Source organism: Typopeltis vanoorti, chromosome 9 (assembly GCF_054136105.1).
Source record: "Typopeltis vanoorti isolate ZY-2024b chromosome 9, IOZ_Tvanoo_1.0, whole genome shotgun sequence".
Taxonomy (NCBI): Eukaryota; Metazoa; Arthropoda; class Arachnida; order Uropygi; family Thelyphonidae; genus Typopeltis; species Typopeltis vanoorti.
This window is the reverse complement of record NC_143557.1, coordinates 87601278-87618603: the sequence shown is the minus strand read 5'-3', so window position 1 is coordinate 87618603 and position 17326 is coordinate 87601278. Positions and strand designations below refer to the sequence as shown.

General features: G+C 34.8%; 1 protein-coding gene across 3 annotated transcripts in view; it reads right to left on the bottom strand.

Annotated features, from left to right (window-relative positions):
* Nucleotides 1–17326, bottom strand: part of LOC150103228 (uncharacterized) — a 196078-nt gene that overhangs the window by 156977 nt on the left and 21775 nt on the right. For all 3 annotated transcript variants that reach the window (XM_090397353.1, XM_090397355.1, XM_090397354.1), the window contains one exon: nt 7373–7504. In XM_090397353.1, the coding sequence (XP_090253479.1) occupies nt 7373–7504 (132 nt within the window). The remainder of the gene's footprint in view (nt 1–7372; nt 7505–17326) is intronic.

The following is a 17326-nucleotide window of genomic DNA, read 5'->3' as shown; positions in this document are numbered from 1 at the left end:
ATCAAGAAAGTCATATTTGGTCTCTAGAGTAGAGTAGTTCTTGGATTAATCTAACCTATCTACAACACTAATACAACTAATGCATAGGTTTAAAACTTTTTTTTTTCTTTCTTAAGGATTGTCATATGTCCTATTCCCTTTGGCATCTTTGAATAAAATTAGTTACCTGCAATGTTCATTGTTTCTCTCATGTTTTGTCCCACCCACATATGACACATTCAAGCTCCCACAAGGTCATTTCACACTCACAGGCCCTTTTCTGAAAAGCTCTATTTTCACATTTATTATTCTCAGCTATGCTTACACACAGGTTCTCGTTCTGTTCTAATACAGGGAGTCCCCAACTTACACAAATTTGGAATTGTGCAAATTATCCTGAAAGAGCTATGAAAAAAAAATTTTTTTTGAAACTTTTTAAAAATTTTACTTACTGTACATATGTTACTCGCATGCCACCTAACAGTGGTTATCCACAAGGCAGACAGCCTATGCATTCATGTGTACACCTTTCTTATTATTTAACACAGATCAGCTGTATATTTGTATTCATACACTTAAGGGATGAAGCTAGGTAAGTGAGAGCAGACACTGAGTAAATGCAGGTGACCAGAGCTTTTGACCTAGTGTCTAATCCTCATCTTCTTGTGGGTCTTTAATAGATTTCCACCCAGATACTGAATAAACAAGGATGTACTGGCAATTTGGAATTTAAACAACTAAAATGTATTCTCCACTGACTGAAATCAAAAACAGTACTGATGGTACATAATGAAATGTCATGCCAACTGAGGGTATTACCCAGTTAAACAAGGCTCTTGATGTTTCTACCAGAATCAGAACACATGGTGAAAAGTTAGCTACAGGAACAAACATAATTTCAGAATTCAAAAATAATAAATAATTAGAAAAAAAAAAAGATAAAAACTTTATTTTGTTTTTTATTTTTTTTGTTTTTTTTACTAAATTTATTTTATATAAGTAACAACTTATACAAAATAAATTTATTAGCTGCAAAATTTTTGCCTAACTATAATAGGTATCGTCAGTACGATAACAGAAATGGAATACAAAATTATATCTGCTTTTCATGTTTAGATCATGAAATATTTGTTTAAAAATGATAGTCCTTACAGGTTGATGGGCATTTGTACACAAGCTGTATTAATAAGAGTTTTTGTGTGAAATACGTCTTTTTTTTTTCTTTTCTTTTTTTTTTTGCTAGACAATGCAAGCCCTTTGTTAAAATTTCTACTGCATATACCTGAGCGTTTTGGCAGTTAAACAATTCTTCAGTGGTGAAAATCTTCTCATCTGTGAAGAGGATATCTTTGTGTCTGTTGTTCTTGTACTGCTGGAGAAGTGCCTTTGATTTTATCACTCTCTATGGTATAAGTTGTGGTGTTAGGACATGTCCAGTAGAATGATGATAGGCATTCACGCCCCAGGTCATCAATTAGTACACATGACATTGTTCTGCAAAATATTAATTTCTTGCAACATCAATTTCTGCATTCTCACAGGATTATGGTGGAGACGTGCCTTCATAAGCTGTTGCATCCTAAAGCAGTGTGGTCGACCAGTTCTTTGGCAGTCAGATACGTCTTCTGTATCATTATAACAGTTAATAGTCTGGTACACAAACATTCTACTGATCCTGAGTGTTTTTAGTGTATTGAAAATAACAGGCAGCTGCATTCCAATTTTGAGAAGTGCTATTACAGTTATATGGTTCTCATAATCTCCCCACTACATATTAACCCATACAGCTAGACAACTCTCTTTTTTCTGATAAACATGTGAATGTTGGTTGCATACAGTGCCACAAATAGAACTGTGCTCATGTGACTCTTTGGGCAACGTGATGGTGTGCAGAAGCTGTAACAGTATTTATGGCAAGACTGTAGACTGCTAATATATTAAGAAACACAAAGGATGTGAAAAATAATCAGGGCAATCATTTACTCTACAAAAGATATTATCACTTGGCTAAGACTACATCAATCTAATAGATTTTTTACAACAGTTCTGAGAGAAGATTAAGGAATTGGCTGCATAACTTCATAGTCCAGTAAGGTCTAACAAAAACAAAACTAATCATGATTTTGATCACTGTTTATAATATACAGTATTTTATCAGTGATTGTTACTGTTTGTTTAGGCTTAAGTGCTGGCTGAAGCTCATGTTGAGGTTTAATAAAATGAAAGAAAGAATTAAACATAGATTTAATAGCTTCAGTATTTTGTTTGTTACAGAGACAACATTAGGGATATGAAACAAGAATTGATGATGCACACCAACAACACAAGATGTTGTGGAAGATGTTAAGTCCTAAGACAGATGCTCTCTTTGCACTAGTAAGGCAACCTTGGCTGTTGGGTGAGAGGTTTTAGAATTACTGTTCCTCAGCTCTTATGAAGTTTTTGTGCATCCATATTTATTAAGATTTGGTTGATTTTTTTAAAATCTGCTGATTGGAAAAAAAAAAAAAAAGTCCTGTTTATATTTGCTAGTGAAGCATAATAGTTGTTTTCCATTGATTTATTCCTCTTTCAACTCACCAACCAGTCAGCATCTCAGAATCAAGTTCTTTATAGAAAAAATAACAAGTCTCTCTTTTCTAGACTTTAATCCTCCCTAAGGTACTCTTTCATGTGGCTATATGAAGAACTCATCTTAGTCAGAAGACTAGGATGAGAACTTCCATCACTGTAGTCTGTCTGATATTCTTTCAAGTAAACTATCTAGCATGGACATTGTACTTGACAAGAAATTACATTATTGTTTAATCCATTATCCAAGTGTAAGCAAACAAAATTTGCACATGAAGTATCTTCATGACTAGGCTACTTGTATACAGAGGCTGTTGATTTCACATCAATTGCCTTAATATCCCATAATGCCAAGCATGGTTTTCAGATGTGCATGTTGCTATGCATTAATGGAAGGGTCACTACCCAGACTGGTTAGTGAAAGAAGAGAAACTGAAGAGATTAAGGTGTCAGAAAGGGAGATATTGGGGAATTAAGAAGTTGATCTCAAAACTAACCATAATATCACTCCTCCATAAAATTTAATTCAGGATCAAAGATTTGAAGTTGTAGCATTTTTTATGTCATATGAAGTATGACCAGTTAGGAGGGAGTGGGGGAGGGGTTAAGGAATTAGCTAGTTGTCTGGTTAGTTTAAAGGTCAGGTAGTCAGTAGTATCCACTGTGGGATGAAGAGGGTTATCGGATTTGTGAATTTTGGGTAATCCATTTACTTGGTGAGGAGGAAGAGAGGAACAAAATGGCTCGAGGCGTTTTTTTTATTTTTATTTTTTATGTTAATTCAGGAAGCCAAGAGGTAACATTTTTAAGAATTGATTGTAAGGGATGTGGCACTTTAATCACTTTAATCTTTCCTATAAGGCCTTATCAGCTAACTCTTTTTATTTTATGATCCTTATGTTATTAGAGTACTCGAGGGCTATAGGATCTTTCCATTTCTGGCCTATATTTATGTCCTCTCCAAAATCTACTCTTTCCCTTTCAATATACCATATTCCTCCTACAGGTCTAAATTTGTTAGAAGGAAAGTTCAGAAGCCTTAAGATGGCAGCCCTACCACTGGACTAGCCATTGCTAGGCTAGTGACTTGACATGGAGAACATTAATTTACTTCTAAGTTAATAGAGAAAGGTATTTGAAATGAATCTTTGGAAAATGACCCTGGAATTGAAAAGGTAAAACAAAAATGGAAACAACAAAATGTAATACATATAGCAAACTGGAATGTTAGAGGAATAGCATATAAAAAAATAGAATTAGATTAAACATTAAATGAAAGAAATTTTCAAATGGCAGTAATCACTGAAACAAAAAAAAAAAAAAAATTAAAAGGAACCGTGAGAACCGAAAATTTTAATGTAATATATAGTGGAGTCGACAGAGACCAAACAGCACAAGCAAGTGTTATGATTTGGATTCATAATACCCTTTCAAAACAGTTAAAATTTTTAAATTATGGAATGAACAAATAATAGAAGCTAGAATAAAAATAGATAGAAGATATATTTTTATTAAAAAATAGAAAGAAGAGGTTATTTAACAATAATTGGTTTATATGTCCTAGAAGAAGGAAGAGAAGATGATAATATTGAATTTTATGATCAATTACAAAATATATATAATAAAATAATTAAAAACATAGAATATTATGTAATATTATCAGGGGACTTAAATGCAAGAATTGGAAACACGGAAATTAATAATAATATAGGAATATATGGAGAATGTACTGTTAACAGAAACGGTAAAAATTTATCGACTTTGTAGTTTATAATAACCTTAAAATAATGAACTCTTTCTATAAACATAAAGACATACATAAATATACTTGGGCAGCAAGAGGATGGAAATCAATATTAGATTATTTTATCTTAAATGAAAAGACATCAAAATTTTCTTTAGATGTTAGAGTCCACAGAGGATATGAAATAAGTAGTGACCACTTCCTTGTTAAAATATAATTAAGATTACCACCTGAATTGCTACAAATAACAAGAACAGAAAGAAAATTTAAAACATTTTTTATAAAACTAGATTATTAAATGATGCAAATATGTAATGGCTATATGATCAAAGAAATAGCCAATATTTAGATAAAATAAAATGAAGAAATAGAATGGCTTAACATAAAAACGATACTAAATACAGCAGCAAATGCAAGTTTAGAAAAAACCAAAAAATTCAATGAAAAGAAAAAAGTGAAGATATGAGACAATACAATCAAAGAAATAATCAAAATGAAAAAGAAGCATATCATAAATGGTTAAGCAGTAAAAGATTAGAAGATGAAATAGAATATAAAAGAATAAGAGCCATAGCTAAAAGAGAATCAGAAACAGACATTGAGAACCATGGAATAAATTTGTTTCTAATTTAGAACATGATTTATATAAAATAAGACCCAATCTTATTATTATTAATAATAATGGCAAATGCCTGTTGGATTTCTACTCAGGACATGGACTGTTTATTACTAACACCATGTTCCAACATAAAAATGTGCACAAATTAACATGGAGAGAACAGGCAAGGAATAGGAAAAGTCTCATTGACTATGTTATTGTTGATAGTGATGTTTTCTCCCTGGTGCAGGACACCAGTGTACGGAGGATTTGAAATTGGAAGCGATCACATCACTATTTAGTCTTGAGCAGGATAAAATTGAATTTCATATTGAAAAGAATAACATGTAAGAAAGTTTTAAAGCGAATAAAAGTTAAGCAGCTCTCAGATGTGAACTGTAGATGATTATTGAAGAAAAAATGAAAGAGTTTGAGAACAGGAACCAAATCTTGGAGATTCAGTGGCAAACCTTGAAGAAAACCCCTGATTGATTCAGCCAGAAAGGCATGTGGTGAGGTTGTCTGCAAGGATAGAAAAATCAGAATTCCATGGTGGACCAGGAAGTTAAAGACAGTGAAGGAAAAGAAGAAAGCATATCAAAAGTTCCTGGCAAATAAGTCAGCTTTTGCTCTTAGAGAATACAGAGACAAATGTCAGAAAGTGAAACACTGTGTAAAATAGAAACAAAAGTCATGGGAGGACTTTGGCAAGAACATAGAAAATAAACATCAAGAAGGTGGTAAGATATTCTGGAGGGTGTTGAAGAAGCTTAGAAATGGAGGAAAGAGTGCTGTAAAAGGAGTTAGGGATGATAAAGGTGACATGAAAACAGGAGAAAAAGATATCCTTGAAGTATGGAGTAATTACTTTGAGAAATTGCTAAATGAAACAAGCAGTGATTGCACAGTTGTAAAAAACACTCAACAGGCATACAGTCGGAATACATATCCATACTTGAAGTAGAAAAAGCCATCAAAGGCTTGAAATGTGGAAAGACAGGAGGAGTAGATGATATTCGACCAGAAATGCTGAAGTATGGTGGTATAAAAGTTACAGTTGCTGCACTGCATAGTTCAAAATCCTGGACAGAGGGGCAAATTCCCGATGATTGGAGTAGAGCTCTCATAGTACCCATATATAAAAAGAGAAATAAAACAATGTGAGAATTACAGAGGTATTTCCCTACTGAGTGTTCCTGGCAAGATCTATGCAAGTATACTTGAGAAATGATTGAGAAGAATTGTGGAAGAAATGCTTGGTGAAGAACAAGCTGGATTCAGGCCAAATAGAAGCCGTCTGGATCAGATCTTCACTTTACGACAAATAGTTGAGAAAGCATGGTAATATAACAAACATCTGTATTTAAGTTTTGTTGATCTGGAAAAGGCATATGACAAGGTGCCAAGAGAGAAGCTATTCAATACTCTACAGTTATATGGTGTCAATGGGGCATTATATCAAGCAATACTTAGTCTTTATTTGAGTTGTAAGTCAGCAGTTAGAATTGAAGCATGACAAGGATGTACATTATCCCCTCTTTTATTCATTATCTATATGGATCACATTATGAAGGAAAGTGGTATTAAACATGATATCAGAATTGGAGAGCTGCTAATGTCAGCTCTTTGCTTTATGCGGACGATATTATACTTCTAAATAAATCCGCTACAAGTTTGCAAGATTCCCTGACTAAATTGAATAACTGATGTAATAGATACGGTATGAAAATAGGTGGAATTGTTGAAAATGTCAACTGTGTTGTGTACGGGAAACCTGTGGAACAAGTAAAACATTTCAGCTACGCTAAATTAAATATGGAAATAGACAACAGAATCAACAAAGCTGGTATGGTAGGCAGTCAATTGAATAAATTCATAATGAATAAGAGAGAAATTAGTCTGAACACTGAATTAGCTGTATACAAGAGAGTGTTCAAACCACTTTTAACTTATGGATCTGAGAGCTGGGTCAAAAGTAAAACACTTGACCAAAGACTAGAGACCACAGATGGCATCAATGGCAATATATTAAAAACAAAAATATTAGGAAAGAACTTGACATTGTCAGCATCCAAGAATGCGTTAGCAGAGCTAACGGTCACTTAAACAGAATGGGCGAGGAAAGATTAGCAAAACAAGTGTTCTCTGCCAGGTTGGCAGCAAAACGACCCAGAGGAAGACCAAGATATAGGTGGATTGATATGGTACAAAGTGCCTTAGACGATAGAAATATAAGATCTGATAAGGTTGGAGTCTTGACAAGTAACAGACTGATTTGGAGGAAAATTGTAGATAGGAAATTAATAATGATGTAATTTTTTTCATGTAGTACTATCATATCCTGTACACCCCTTGAGGGTACATGGCAGGAATTTGATGATGACTTAATTTACAGAGCTATACTGAATGAAAATTTAAGGATACTTTAAAAAAGCATGAAATAAAGTGTACTCAGTTTAAAGTTAAATTAGTTTACTTACTTCTTGAAATAGTAAAGGAGGCTCATCAGGATGGTTAATATCATCAGGAAATAAGAATGCATGACAAGTGCCACACAGAGGTTGACCAAAGTTAGGGCCATAAAATCCACAACACGTATAACACATTTTGTGCTATTAAAAATAGAAAAAAATAATAATAATAAAGTTATAAAACAAGTTAAATACTATATGTACAAGCATAAAATCCTCCAATTCTAAATAAGCTTTTTCAAAGGTCACAAGAATTTAGAAGTAATATCTTAGGGGAGGGGGGTTATGGCTTCTATTTTTCACATTGATTACATGCAAAACAGTAATTACAATATTATATGGTTTCTTATGTTTATTATCTACCTGTGGATTGACAGGGAATATTGTCTGCTGATGATGCGAAGTTGGGAAGAATTAGTAATGTAGGTGTCACATCCCTTCTAGACAGTATAAACAGACTTGTAGATTGGACAGAGGAGTCAACTGCAGTTTTAATAAGTTCAAGGTGTTGCACTTCAGAGTGCAGAGGTGCAAGAGGTTGCCACTCTGTGCTCCAGGAACAGTTCCACTAGAAGGAGTGTTCCAAGATACTGGAACATATTGGACGAGATTAGGGATGCTGAGATGATGGTCCAGAGATTGGAAATTCTCTAATACTGCAGTAATGCACAATATACAGTATTTTCAAAACACTGTGTTGCAAAGATTACATATAGCATATTGCTGCAATGATGAAGAGCACCAGCAACAAGCAACCAAATAGACATGTATATGTGAATTGGGCTATCAGATTTGAACTGTGTTGTGAGAACTAGTAAGGATCCTTACATCTCTGGACCCTTACTAGAGTCACACCAAATCTAGATAACTAATCTAGACAAAACTAGGTAACTAGGAAGAAACCTCCACATGCTTTTAAGAAATATGATGGGAGAACTTCTGACTTAATGTCCAATCCTCTTCTAATTTCCAGCATATCCTTGTGTGTTCACATGGACAAGCTGAAAAATTTGGGATTTAGTTGGCCATATCGATTGACCTCTGTTTTCTCTTAAACCAAAATACAATGGTAGCATAACAAGATGAAATGTTATAATGGCTATAGTTAAACAAGGCCCTTGTTTAACTGGAGCATTCCAATACTCAAACTCTACAAGAGAACTCAAGATAGATACTGACATAAGAAGTCAAATGGAAAGGAAACAGAAATGGCAAAAGAATTACAGAAATGCCAAGTCAACAGAACTGGTGGTACCAAAACAAAGAAGATAAAAACAGGTGAAATTCTCCTACAACTACAAGATTTGATATTCAGGCTATGGTGATCAGGGAAAGGAAAGCATAACGAGTGTACAACATTAAACAATGAAACTTCTTGCATAGCAGGAAGTTTCAAGTAGAGTGATATAGGCAAACATCAAAATGAGAAATAGGACAATGAAATTTATTTGTCTATAGTCTCACAAAAGGTACTCTTAAGTGGAAGAATTGAGGCATTAGAAAAGGCAGCCGATATAAAGAAAAAGTAAGACCTTATTAGTTCATGCAGATCTAAACAGCAGAGTACAAAATGAATACCAGACACACAGAAATACACTAATGCCTTTTATTTCCTACTGGGAGTAGGCAAGGCTATTTTAGCACTATCTAACTTATGGAGACTGAGGGTGAAGTTCAATCTCCACCAGTAGCCAAACCAATCAAAGATAGATTGTCCAAGACTCACTAATTATAAACAGTATCCAGTGAAGAAATAGCTGACCAGTACAGCCATCGCATTGTCCCTAATCCTAACATTATATCTATTGTCTGAAATTGTATGGGTTATATGGTAGATTTCCTTGAATTTATGGGATGAAGAAACAAAGTATCTGGGAGGGAAAAACCCACCTGCCAGTGCCAGACTAATTTGGGAACAAGTCAAAGAAAGGCTTGGAAAAAGTTCCTCTAGTCATGTGTTGGAAAATTTGAAGAAAAGAATAAAGCTAATGTTAATATTATAATTTTTCTTCATGATGGGGAGGAAGTGGAGAGGATCCAGAGACGAGTGACCAAAATGATAGCAGGTCTGTGGAATGAACCTTATGAAAATAGGTTGAAGATTTGTGGGTTGCAGAAATTGGTCGATAGGCAAAGGAGGGGTGATATGATTGAGACATTCAAATTACTGAAGGGTTTCTATAAGATTGATCCAGAAGATATTTTTGAAAATATGACTGGTGGTGGGAGGACTAGGGGCCATGAATGGAAGCTGGGCAAGAGCATGGTTGACAAGGGTGTTAGAGCTAGGTTTTTTACTTGGAGAGTAGTGAATGAGTGTGGGTGCTACGACTGTGAATGAGTTCAAGGCAAGGTATGATAGATGCTGTATGAATGTCGAACAGTTGTTCTTGACATGATGTTAGGGCCTCCCTCGATGAGTCTGTCGACTCCTTGGAGTTGCCCGGAACAATAATAATAATAATATCAGTATCTGCTGATATTAACATTAGGTAGTGGGTAGGAAATAGGTATTGATCATTTAAATTTCGGGAGAATAAAAATACTGAAAAGAAATTATGCACAAAAGTTTTAAAAAGAATCACAGTGGAGCAGCTTTAAAACATTAAGCTATAGACTCAAATATCTGAATATTATTTGAGGAAAAAAATGGAGTATGAGAAAAGAATCAAACATCGGGGATCCAATGGCAGACTGATGAAAAGAAGTTTTCATCAGTTTGCCACTGAAGTTTTCTTTCAAGGAAAGAAAAAATCTGAATTCCAATGCAGAAAGTCAGAGCAGAGGCAGTCAAGGAAAAGAAGAAAGCATATCAAAAGTTTCTAGCAACTAGGCATGTGCTCAGAGAGCAGACAGAGAAATGTAAGAAAGCAAAGCAGTATGTAAAATTAGATAAACCAATGTCATGGAAACATTAGGAATACAGAATATAAATATCAAGAAAGTCGAATATTGCTCTAAACTTAGAAACACAGGAAATAAGTACTGCAAGAGGAATCAGAGATAATAAAGGCAACATGAAAATGAAGATAACCTAGCTATTTGGAGAAAATTACTTTGAACAATTGTTAAATGAAACAAGCGGTGACAGAACAGTGATAGAAAACATTCAAGAGGAATGCAATCTTAAGTACATATCAATAAGTAATCGAGGTACAACAGCCAACAAAAATCTGATGTGGGGGAATGGAAACTGGAGTAGTTGAAATTTGACAAGAAATGATCAAATATAACAGTATAGTGAAGATGTTTGGAACAATCTGAACGATTATCAAATAAAACAAGTAGTCACACAACAGTGGTAGAAATGCACTCAGAAGTACATATGAATATGTTCAGATAGAAAAGCCCATCAAAAACCTGAATGTGGAAAGGTAGTGTTGGATTCTGATTATGTAGAGATTAGAGTAATTATTATTTGGTTCAGAATCCAACATGATCTTCCATCACAAAGGCTAGACTTGTAAATATTATTTAATGTAAACAACTTATTTTACATTTTTAATATTCATATAACTACTTTAATTTTGTCTAATATCTAATTATTTAATCAAAGATATATGTATTAATAATGAAAAGACTGTATTAAATATTATTAAGCTATTTTAGTTATTACTGTGTTAATATTATAAGAACTTCTATTTGATAATTTATTTAACTGCGCATTAATTGAAATATAAATATTCTTTATTTATTCCTGTTTGTGAATGTTTAACGTTATGCAATACCTCAATTTTATTATATTTTGTTTTGGTTGTCATGGAAACGTAAGTGAACGAGCACGTTTTTGGAACAGAACGTGGGGAGAAAGCTGAAGGTTTACTAAAAAGGAATTAGTTAAAGAAATCATGAGAAGAATTTAGGCGGAAAAAACCGATATAAAAAGCGAGAAACTGAAACGTGAAGCATAGTGATTGATCAAGTTCGGCTGGTGCGTAATGGCGGTTGCCAAGTGTTTATATATGTGATCAGTGATTTAAATAGTTGTTATGATTTTCTGAAGAAAAATTTATTTTGCAACATATTTGCTACTGATGCTGGTAGATCGATTTGATCTACGGGATATTTATATATAGAGGTAAGTGTTCTTCATTTTGTGAAACATTTGCTACCTATGCTGGTAGATCGATTTGATCTATGGGATATTTACATTGGGCTCTAGGACCCATTTCTCAAACTTTATTCTAATAGAGTTGTTGCCTTCTATCAGTCATGACAAAACCTCTCAATGAGAGCATATTCGAAGAAGTTTACAGAGAATTCCTAAGATTAGGAAAACTATTGAGCGACAACTGGCCAGGGAAAGTAAAGCTGTTAGATACATTCCCCCCTACAGCAGTCACAGAAGATAGGATGGATGATTTTAATGAAGGAAGTATGTTGACTGAACCAGAATCAAGTCACTCCACGAATATAGAGAATGCTGCATCTCTGGATAATACTCCGCAGTTTTTGGAAACCAACACAGAATTTCAAACAGTCAAAAAGAAAAGGAAAATCTCCTCTACTGCAGATACACCCAAAACAGTGGAGATAGAACCAGATAATGTAATTAAAGAAAGGGTACCCCCAGTCGTCCTAAGGGCCACGGAGCACTGGACGTCCGTTGCATCCACACTGAAATCTTCAGATATCACCTTCATTAAAGCCACAAACACAGAAGAAGGGATTCGCATACAACCTAAAACATTATCAGATTACAGAAAAATGACCAAACTTCTAGACAACAACAATTTGCCATACCAAACTTTTGCACTCAACAGTGAAAAAAAATTTAAAAGTAGTGTTAAGGGGAGTAACTGAAACATTACAAATAGAAGACTTCACTGCAGACCTCCAACTTAAGGGATTTAGCCCAATTAAAGTCAGCCGAATGCGGAGAGCTGATAAAACACCCTATCCCCTAATTCTAGTGGAAATAAGTAAAGATCAAAAACATATATACAATCTCCAAACCATCTGTGATCTAGTCATAAAAGTTGAAGCATTGAAACATAAATCAACTACAACCCAGTGCCATAGGTGCCATAGATGCCAGAAGATTTGGCATGCCCAACGATGCTGCAAGGCTGAATTTCGTTGCGTGAAATGTGGTGGCAAACATGCATCAAATGAATGCCATAAACCTCGTACACTTCCAGCAAAGTGTGCAAACTGCGGAGGACCACACCATGCAAACTATAAGGGCTGTATAGCATTTCCCCAAAACCAAAAATTACAACTCAAAACCAGTAAACCTCTTCAAGAACAAGCATCTTCAGATCAAACCATAGTCTCCACAACGGATGGAAGATCGTATGCTGAAGTTACAAGATCAACCTTCCAAAAAGACCCAAAACCAAAGCAGTCACAGCAAACCAACAAACCTATCCTACTGAACATAACAAGCCACTTAGGTGAAATGCTTGCTGAACTCCAAACCAACCCAACTCAAGAAGCCAAAGATATCATCTTAAGGCATACACAATCACTCTTTATGGAAATTCTTAATGGATAAGTCTAAAAGAAAACCGAAATCATTACAAATTGTTTCATGGAATGCAAATGGTTTATCTATCAAATTACAGGAGCTGCAGGAGTTTGCAGCAGAAACTCAAGCAGACATCATCCTCATAAATGAAACACATCTTCGTCCAAGTGACAAAATCAATGGTTATAGCACTTACCGTACAGACAGATGCTTTGCTAGAGGTGGAGGCACTGCCATCTTTGTGAAAAGAAACATAAAACATAATTCAATAGCAGAACCCCAAACAGAACACATGGAAACTACAGGAATAGAAATACATATGGAAAACACAAGCAGCATTACGATATATGCAGCCTACAACCCCCCCAAATAAAAAACTCCTTGAATCTGACTTAGAGGTGATACTAAATACAGGCAGAGCAGTGATTATAGCCGGAGATCTTAATGCCAAACACTCAGTCTGGAACAGCAGAAACTCAAATATTAATGGAAGAATACTCAACTCTTACACCACTTCAAGAAATATAACAGCAATAGGACCCACTGAACCCACACATTATGGAGCTACCGGTCGTCCTGATGTACTAGATATAGCTATATTAAAAAACATAGCGCACAGCTATCAGATACAAGCAATCAACGACTTAAGTTCTGATCATAACCCCATCATATTACAACTAGGCACCATACAATATATAACAGAAAACACCACCACATTTATAAATTGGAAACAACTTCCCTCAGCCTTCCAGGAAAACCTTGGTCCAATACCGCATATAACATCTGCTGAAGATGTAGAAAAAGCAGTGAAGACTCTTGAAAAACAACTGCTGACAGCTATAACACAGGTAACAAATATAATCAAATGTACACCATCAAATAAACTTCCACAGGATATAAAACGTCTTATCCAAGAGAAAAACAGATTAAGAAGACAATATCAGAGAACAATGGACTCAGCGGATAAACAAGCAGTCAATAGAGCAACAAGTCAGGTTCGATATGCCCTAAAGGACCACCGTAACCAACTCTGGAATAACAAAATTCTCCAATTAAACACAGAGGATCAATCAATATGGAAAATGATGAAATCACTCCGTTCAAAGCGTTTTACATTTCCTCCAATCCAAGGTGAATCTAATGTTGTCTACAACGACGAGGAAAAAGCTGAAGCATTTGCTGACAGTTTAGAAAAACAATGCAGCCCCAATTATATCAATACAGATATAAATTTCATAAGTAAAATTCGCACCCAAGTGCGTAAAATAACTCAAAACGCCTCATTTCAATCCAATAACAAATCCGTGTCACCAACAGAAGTATATGAGATTTTAAGAAAACTAAATAACAAAAAGGCTCCGGGTCCAGATGGAATAACAAACAAGGTACTCAAGTTACTTCCTCGCAAAGGGGTTATGCATCTAGTAGCCATCATTAATGCCATCCTCCGGCTAAATTATTTCCCACAACGACGGAAAATTGCTGACGTTTTCCTAATTCCCAAACCTGGGAAAAATACACAGTTTCCTGAAAATTACAGACCAATCAGCCTTCTTTCATGCATAGGTAAGATAGCCGAACGTGCTATTCTCACACGGGTTCAAGAGGCAACAGATATCAACCATATAATTCAAGATGAACAATTCGGCTTTAGGAAATATCACTCCACAATGCTACAAATTTACAGAGTTATTGAACATATAACCCAAGGGTATGAATGGCACCAACACACTGGTGCAGTTTTTCTAGACATCACTCAGGCATTTGATGGAGTATGGCATCATGGACTAATTTTTAAACTACACGAAGTTGGTATTCCATTGCCACTAGTGCTACTTATCAAATCATATCTACACAACAGAAAATTTAAAATAAAACTCAACGGTATCAGATCCACAGAGAGGAGAATCACGGCCGGAGTACCTCAAGGCTCTCTACTATCTCCCCTACTTTTCTCCATATACGTGGCAGATCTCCCCAAACTGTCTCCAGCTATCACCACTATCAGCTATCTGGCTATAATGATCATATCGTCAGCTATCGCCGACGATATGATCATTATAGCCAGATCCCTCCGTCCACACCTGGTCACAATAAAGCTACAGAGAGCAGTCAATGAATTGGAGGATTGGTACACCAAGTGGCGTATCGCAATTAATCCAAACAAAAGCTCTGCACTTTTCACCAGACGTAAAGCAGAACCAAATACAAGCATACAAATGTTTGGTAAAATCATCCCTTGGCGCAATTCTACCAAATATCTGGGAATTCATCTTGATAGACGTCTAAACTTCAAGTCACATATGGATAGTGTTGCAACTAAGGCAAGTCAGACTATAGCACAGCTATATCCACTTTTGAACAGGAACAGCTTCCTAAGCATAAGCAACAAAATCCTCCTTTTCAAATCGGTAATCAGACCGCAACTAACTTATGCCTCTCCAACCTGGGGTCACATGACTAAAAGCAACATCAACAGACTTCAGATAATACAGAATAAATGCCTAAGAATGGCATTTAATGCCCCATGGTTCATCAGAAACATCCAGTTACATCAAGAAGCCAATCTTCCAGATATTAAGACATACATGACAAGCATTGCAGAGAAATTCTTCACAATCACGGATAATCACCCAAATCAGCTAGTTCGACAGGCAGCGGACTACAAGCCCTCAGATCGTTTCAAACATAAAAAACCGAAATCCTCCATCGCAAGAGAAAGCTGATACAGCCTCAATGCTCACAATGAGCGGGTAAATTACCCACAATAATCTCATCACCCACAATCTAAAATCCAGATGAAGGGATAAAGAGTCAAGGACTCAGTCCATCAACCAATTAAGTTCAAAGTTCAAAGTGAAGCATAGTAAGAAGTAACTAGAGAACAAATAGAGGCAACAGGGTTGTGTTTATGATAGCGGTGTTTAGAATTATAGTGCCTAAAGAATTATTTGAATGCCGGAGGAATGAACATCTGTACATGTAAAACCCCAAGTTAAAGAATTATTGTGTATTGCCCTAATTCAAGAGTAATCAGTAGTGCTTCATACAAGAACATCTGATCATATGTATTGTGCCCGTAAATTAATTCAGTTAATGCTAGAAGATTTATTTTAATGAGTGCTGTTTATTGTTAAAAGTGTTTACAGTTATAAAAAGTGTTTGTGTGTATGTTGATGAAGGAAGAAGATTAACGGTAAGATTATTCCAACTTTAATATTTCTGTTCAGAGAAGTGTGTGCGTTTCATCTTAGAATTCCCTGATGTTAACAGTAACTATCGCGAAGATTAACTGAAGTGAAAATTTAAAAGTGTTTGCTTGTAAAGTAGTGTTACTGCAATTTATTGTATTTGGAACTTAAGGAACTATGAAAAGACTGTGATATAAAGATAACAGATTTATCTTGTCAGAGTTTGATTGTACTTATCGGAGAAGCTGAAGTGATTGTGATATCTTAATTACTGATTTGAAGTTAAGTGTAAACTTTATGATTTTAAAATTAAATTTTTGTTTTTGTTTATCTAAAATTGTATTTTGCCTGAATCTCTTTTACTGCACCATTCATAAAAATATTCGAACCAAAGCGGGAAAATTAAGTAAATTAAATATACTCGGCCAGTATATATAATAACATCATATAAAAGAGGATAGTTGCGAGTTGGTTTTTCTTCAATTCTTGAACTAATTCAGACACAGAGTGGCACAATCTATAAATATAAATTTTCTCTATATTGAATTAGAAATCAACTAGCAACTTATAATTTTGTTAAAAAGAACAATATAGTGACTAACATGTTGGATCCAAAGTATAAATTAAGAAGCAGGATCCAACAGTAGTAGTAGTAGTAGATGATATTCCACCAGAAATGCTCAAATACAAAAGATATACCAGTTAATGGAGGCTGACCAGCATAATTCAAAAGGCAGGATCAGGAGATCGAATTTCAGATGACTGGAGAAGAGCTCTCATAGTACCATCTATAATAAAACTGAAAATCAAATTGAATGTTACAATTACAGAAGAATTTCTCTAATAAATATTACAGATAAGATTCATGTAAGCATACTTGAGAAGTGGCTAAGGAAAATTGTGGAAGAGAAACTGGAAAAAGAAGAACAAGCTAGATTCAGACTAAAAAGAAATTATAATGATCAGATTTTCACTTTAATACAAACAGCTGAGAAAACGTGGGAATATAATAAGAATGTAAATTTGAGTTTTGTAGGTCTAAAAAAGGCATACGAAAAAGATACCAAGAGAAGAGCTTTTCAAAAATACTACAACATATGTGGTAAATGAAACAGTATACAGAGAAATACAATCTATATTTGAGTTGTAAGAAGATAAAATTGAAATAGATACAGGAAAGTAAACTGATGTAAAATCAAGGGTGCACACTATCTTCATTGTTATCATCAATATAGAAGACATTATGAGTAAAGCAGCATTAAACCTGACGTAAAAATAAATTAATAAATAACGTTAATCTTA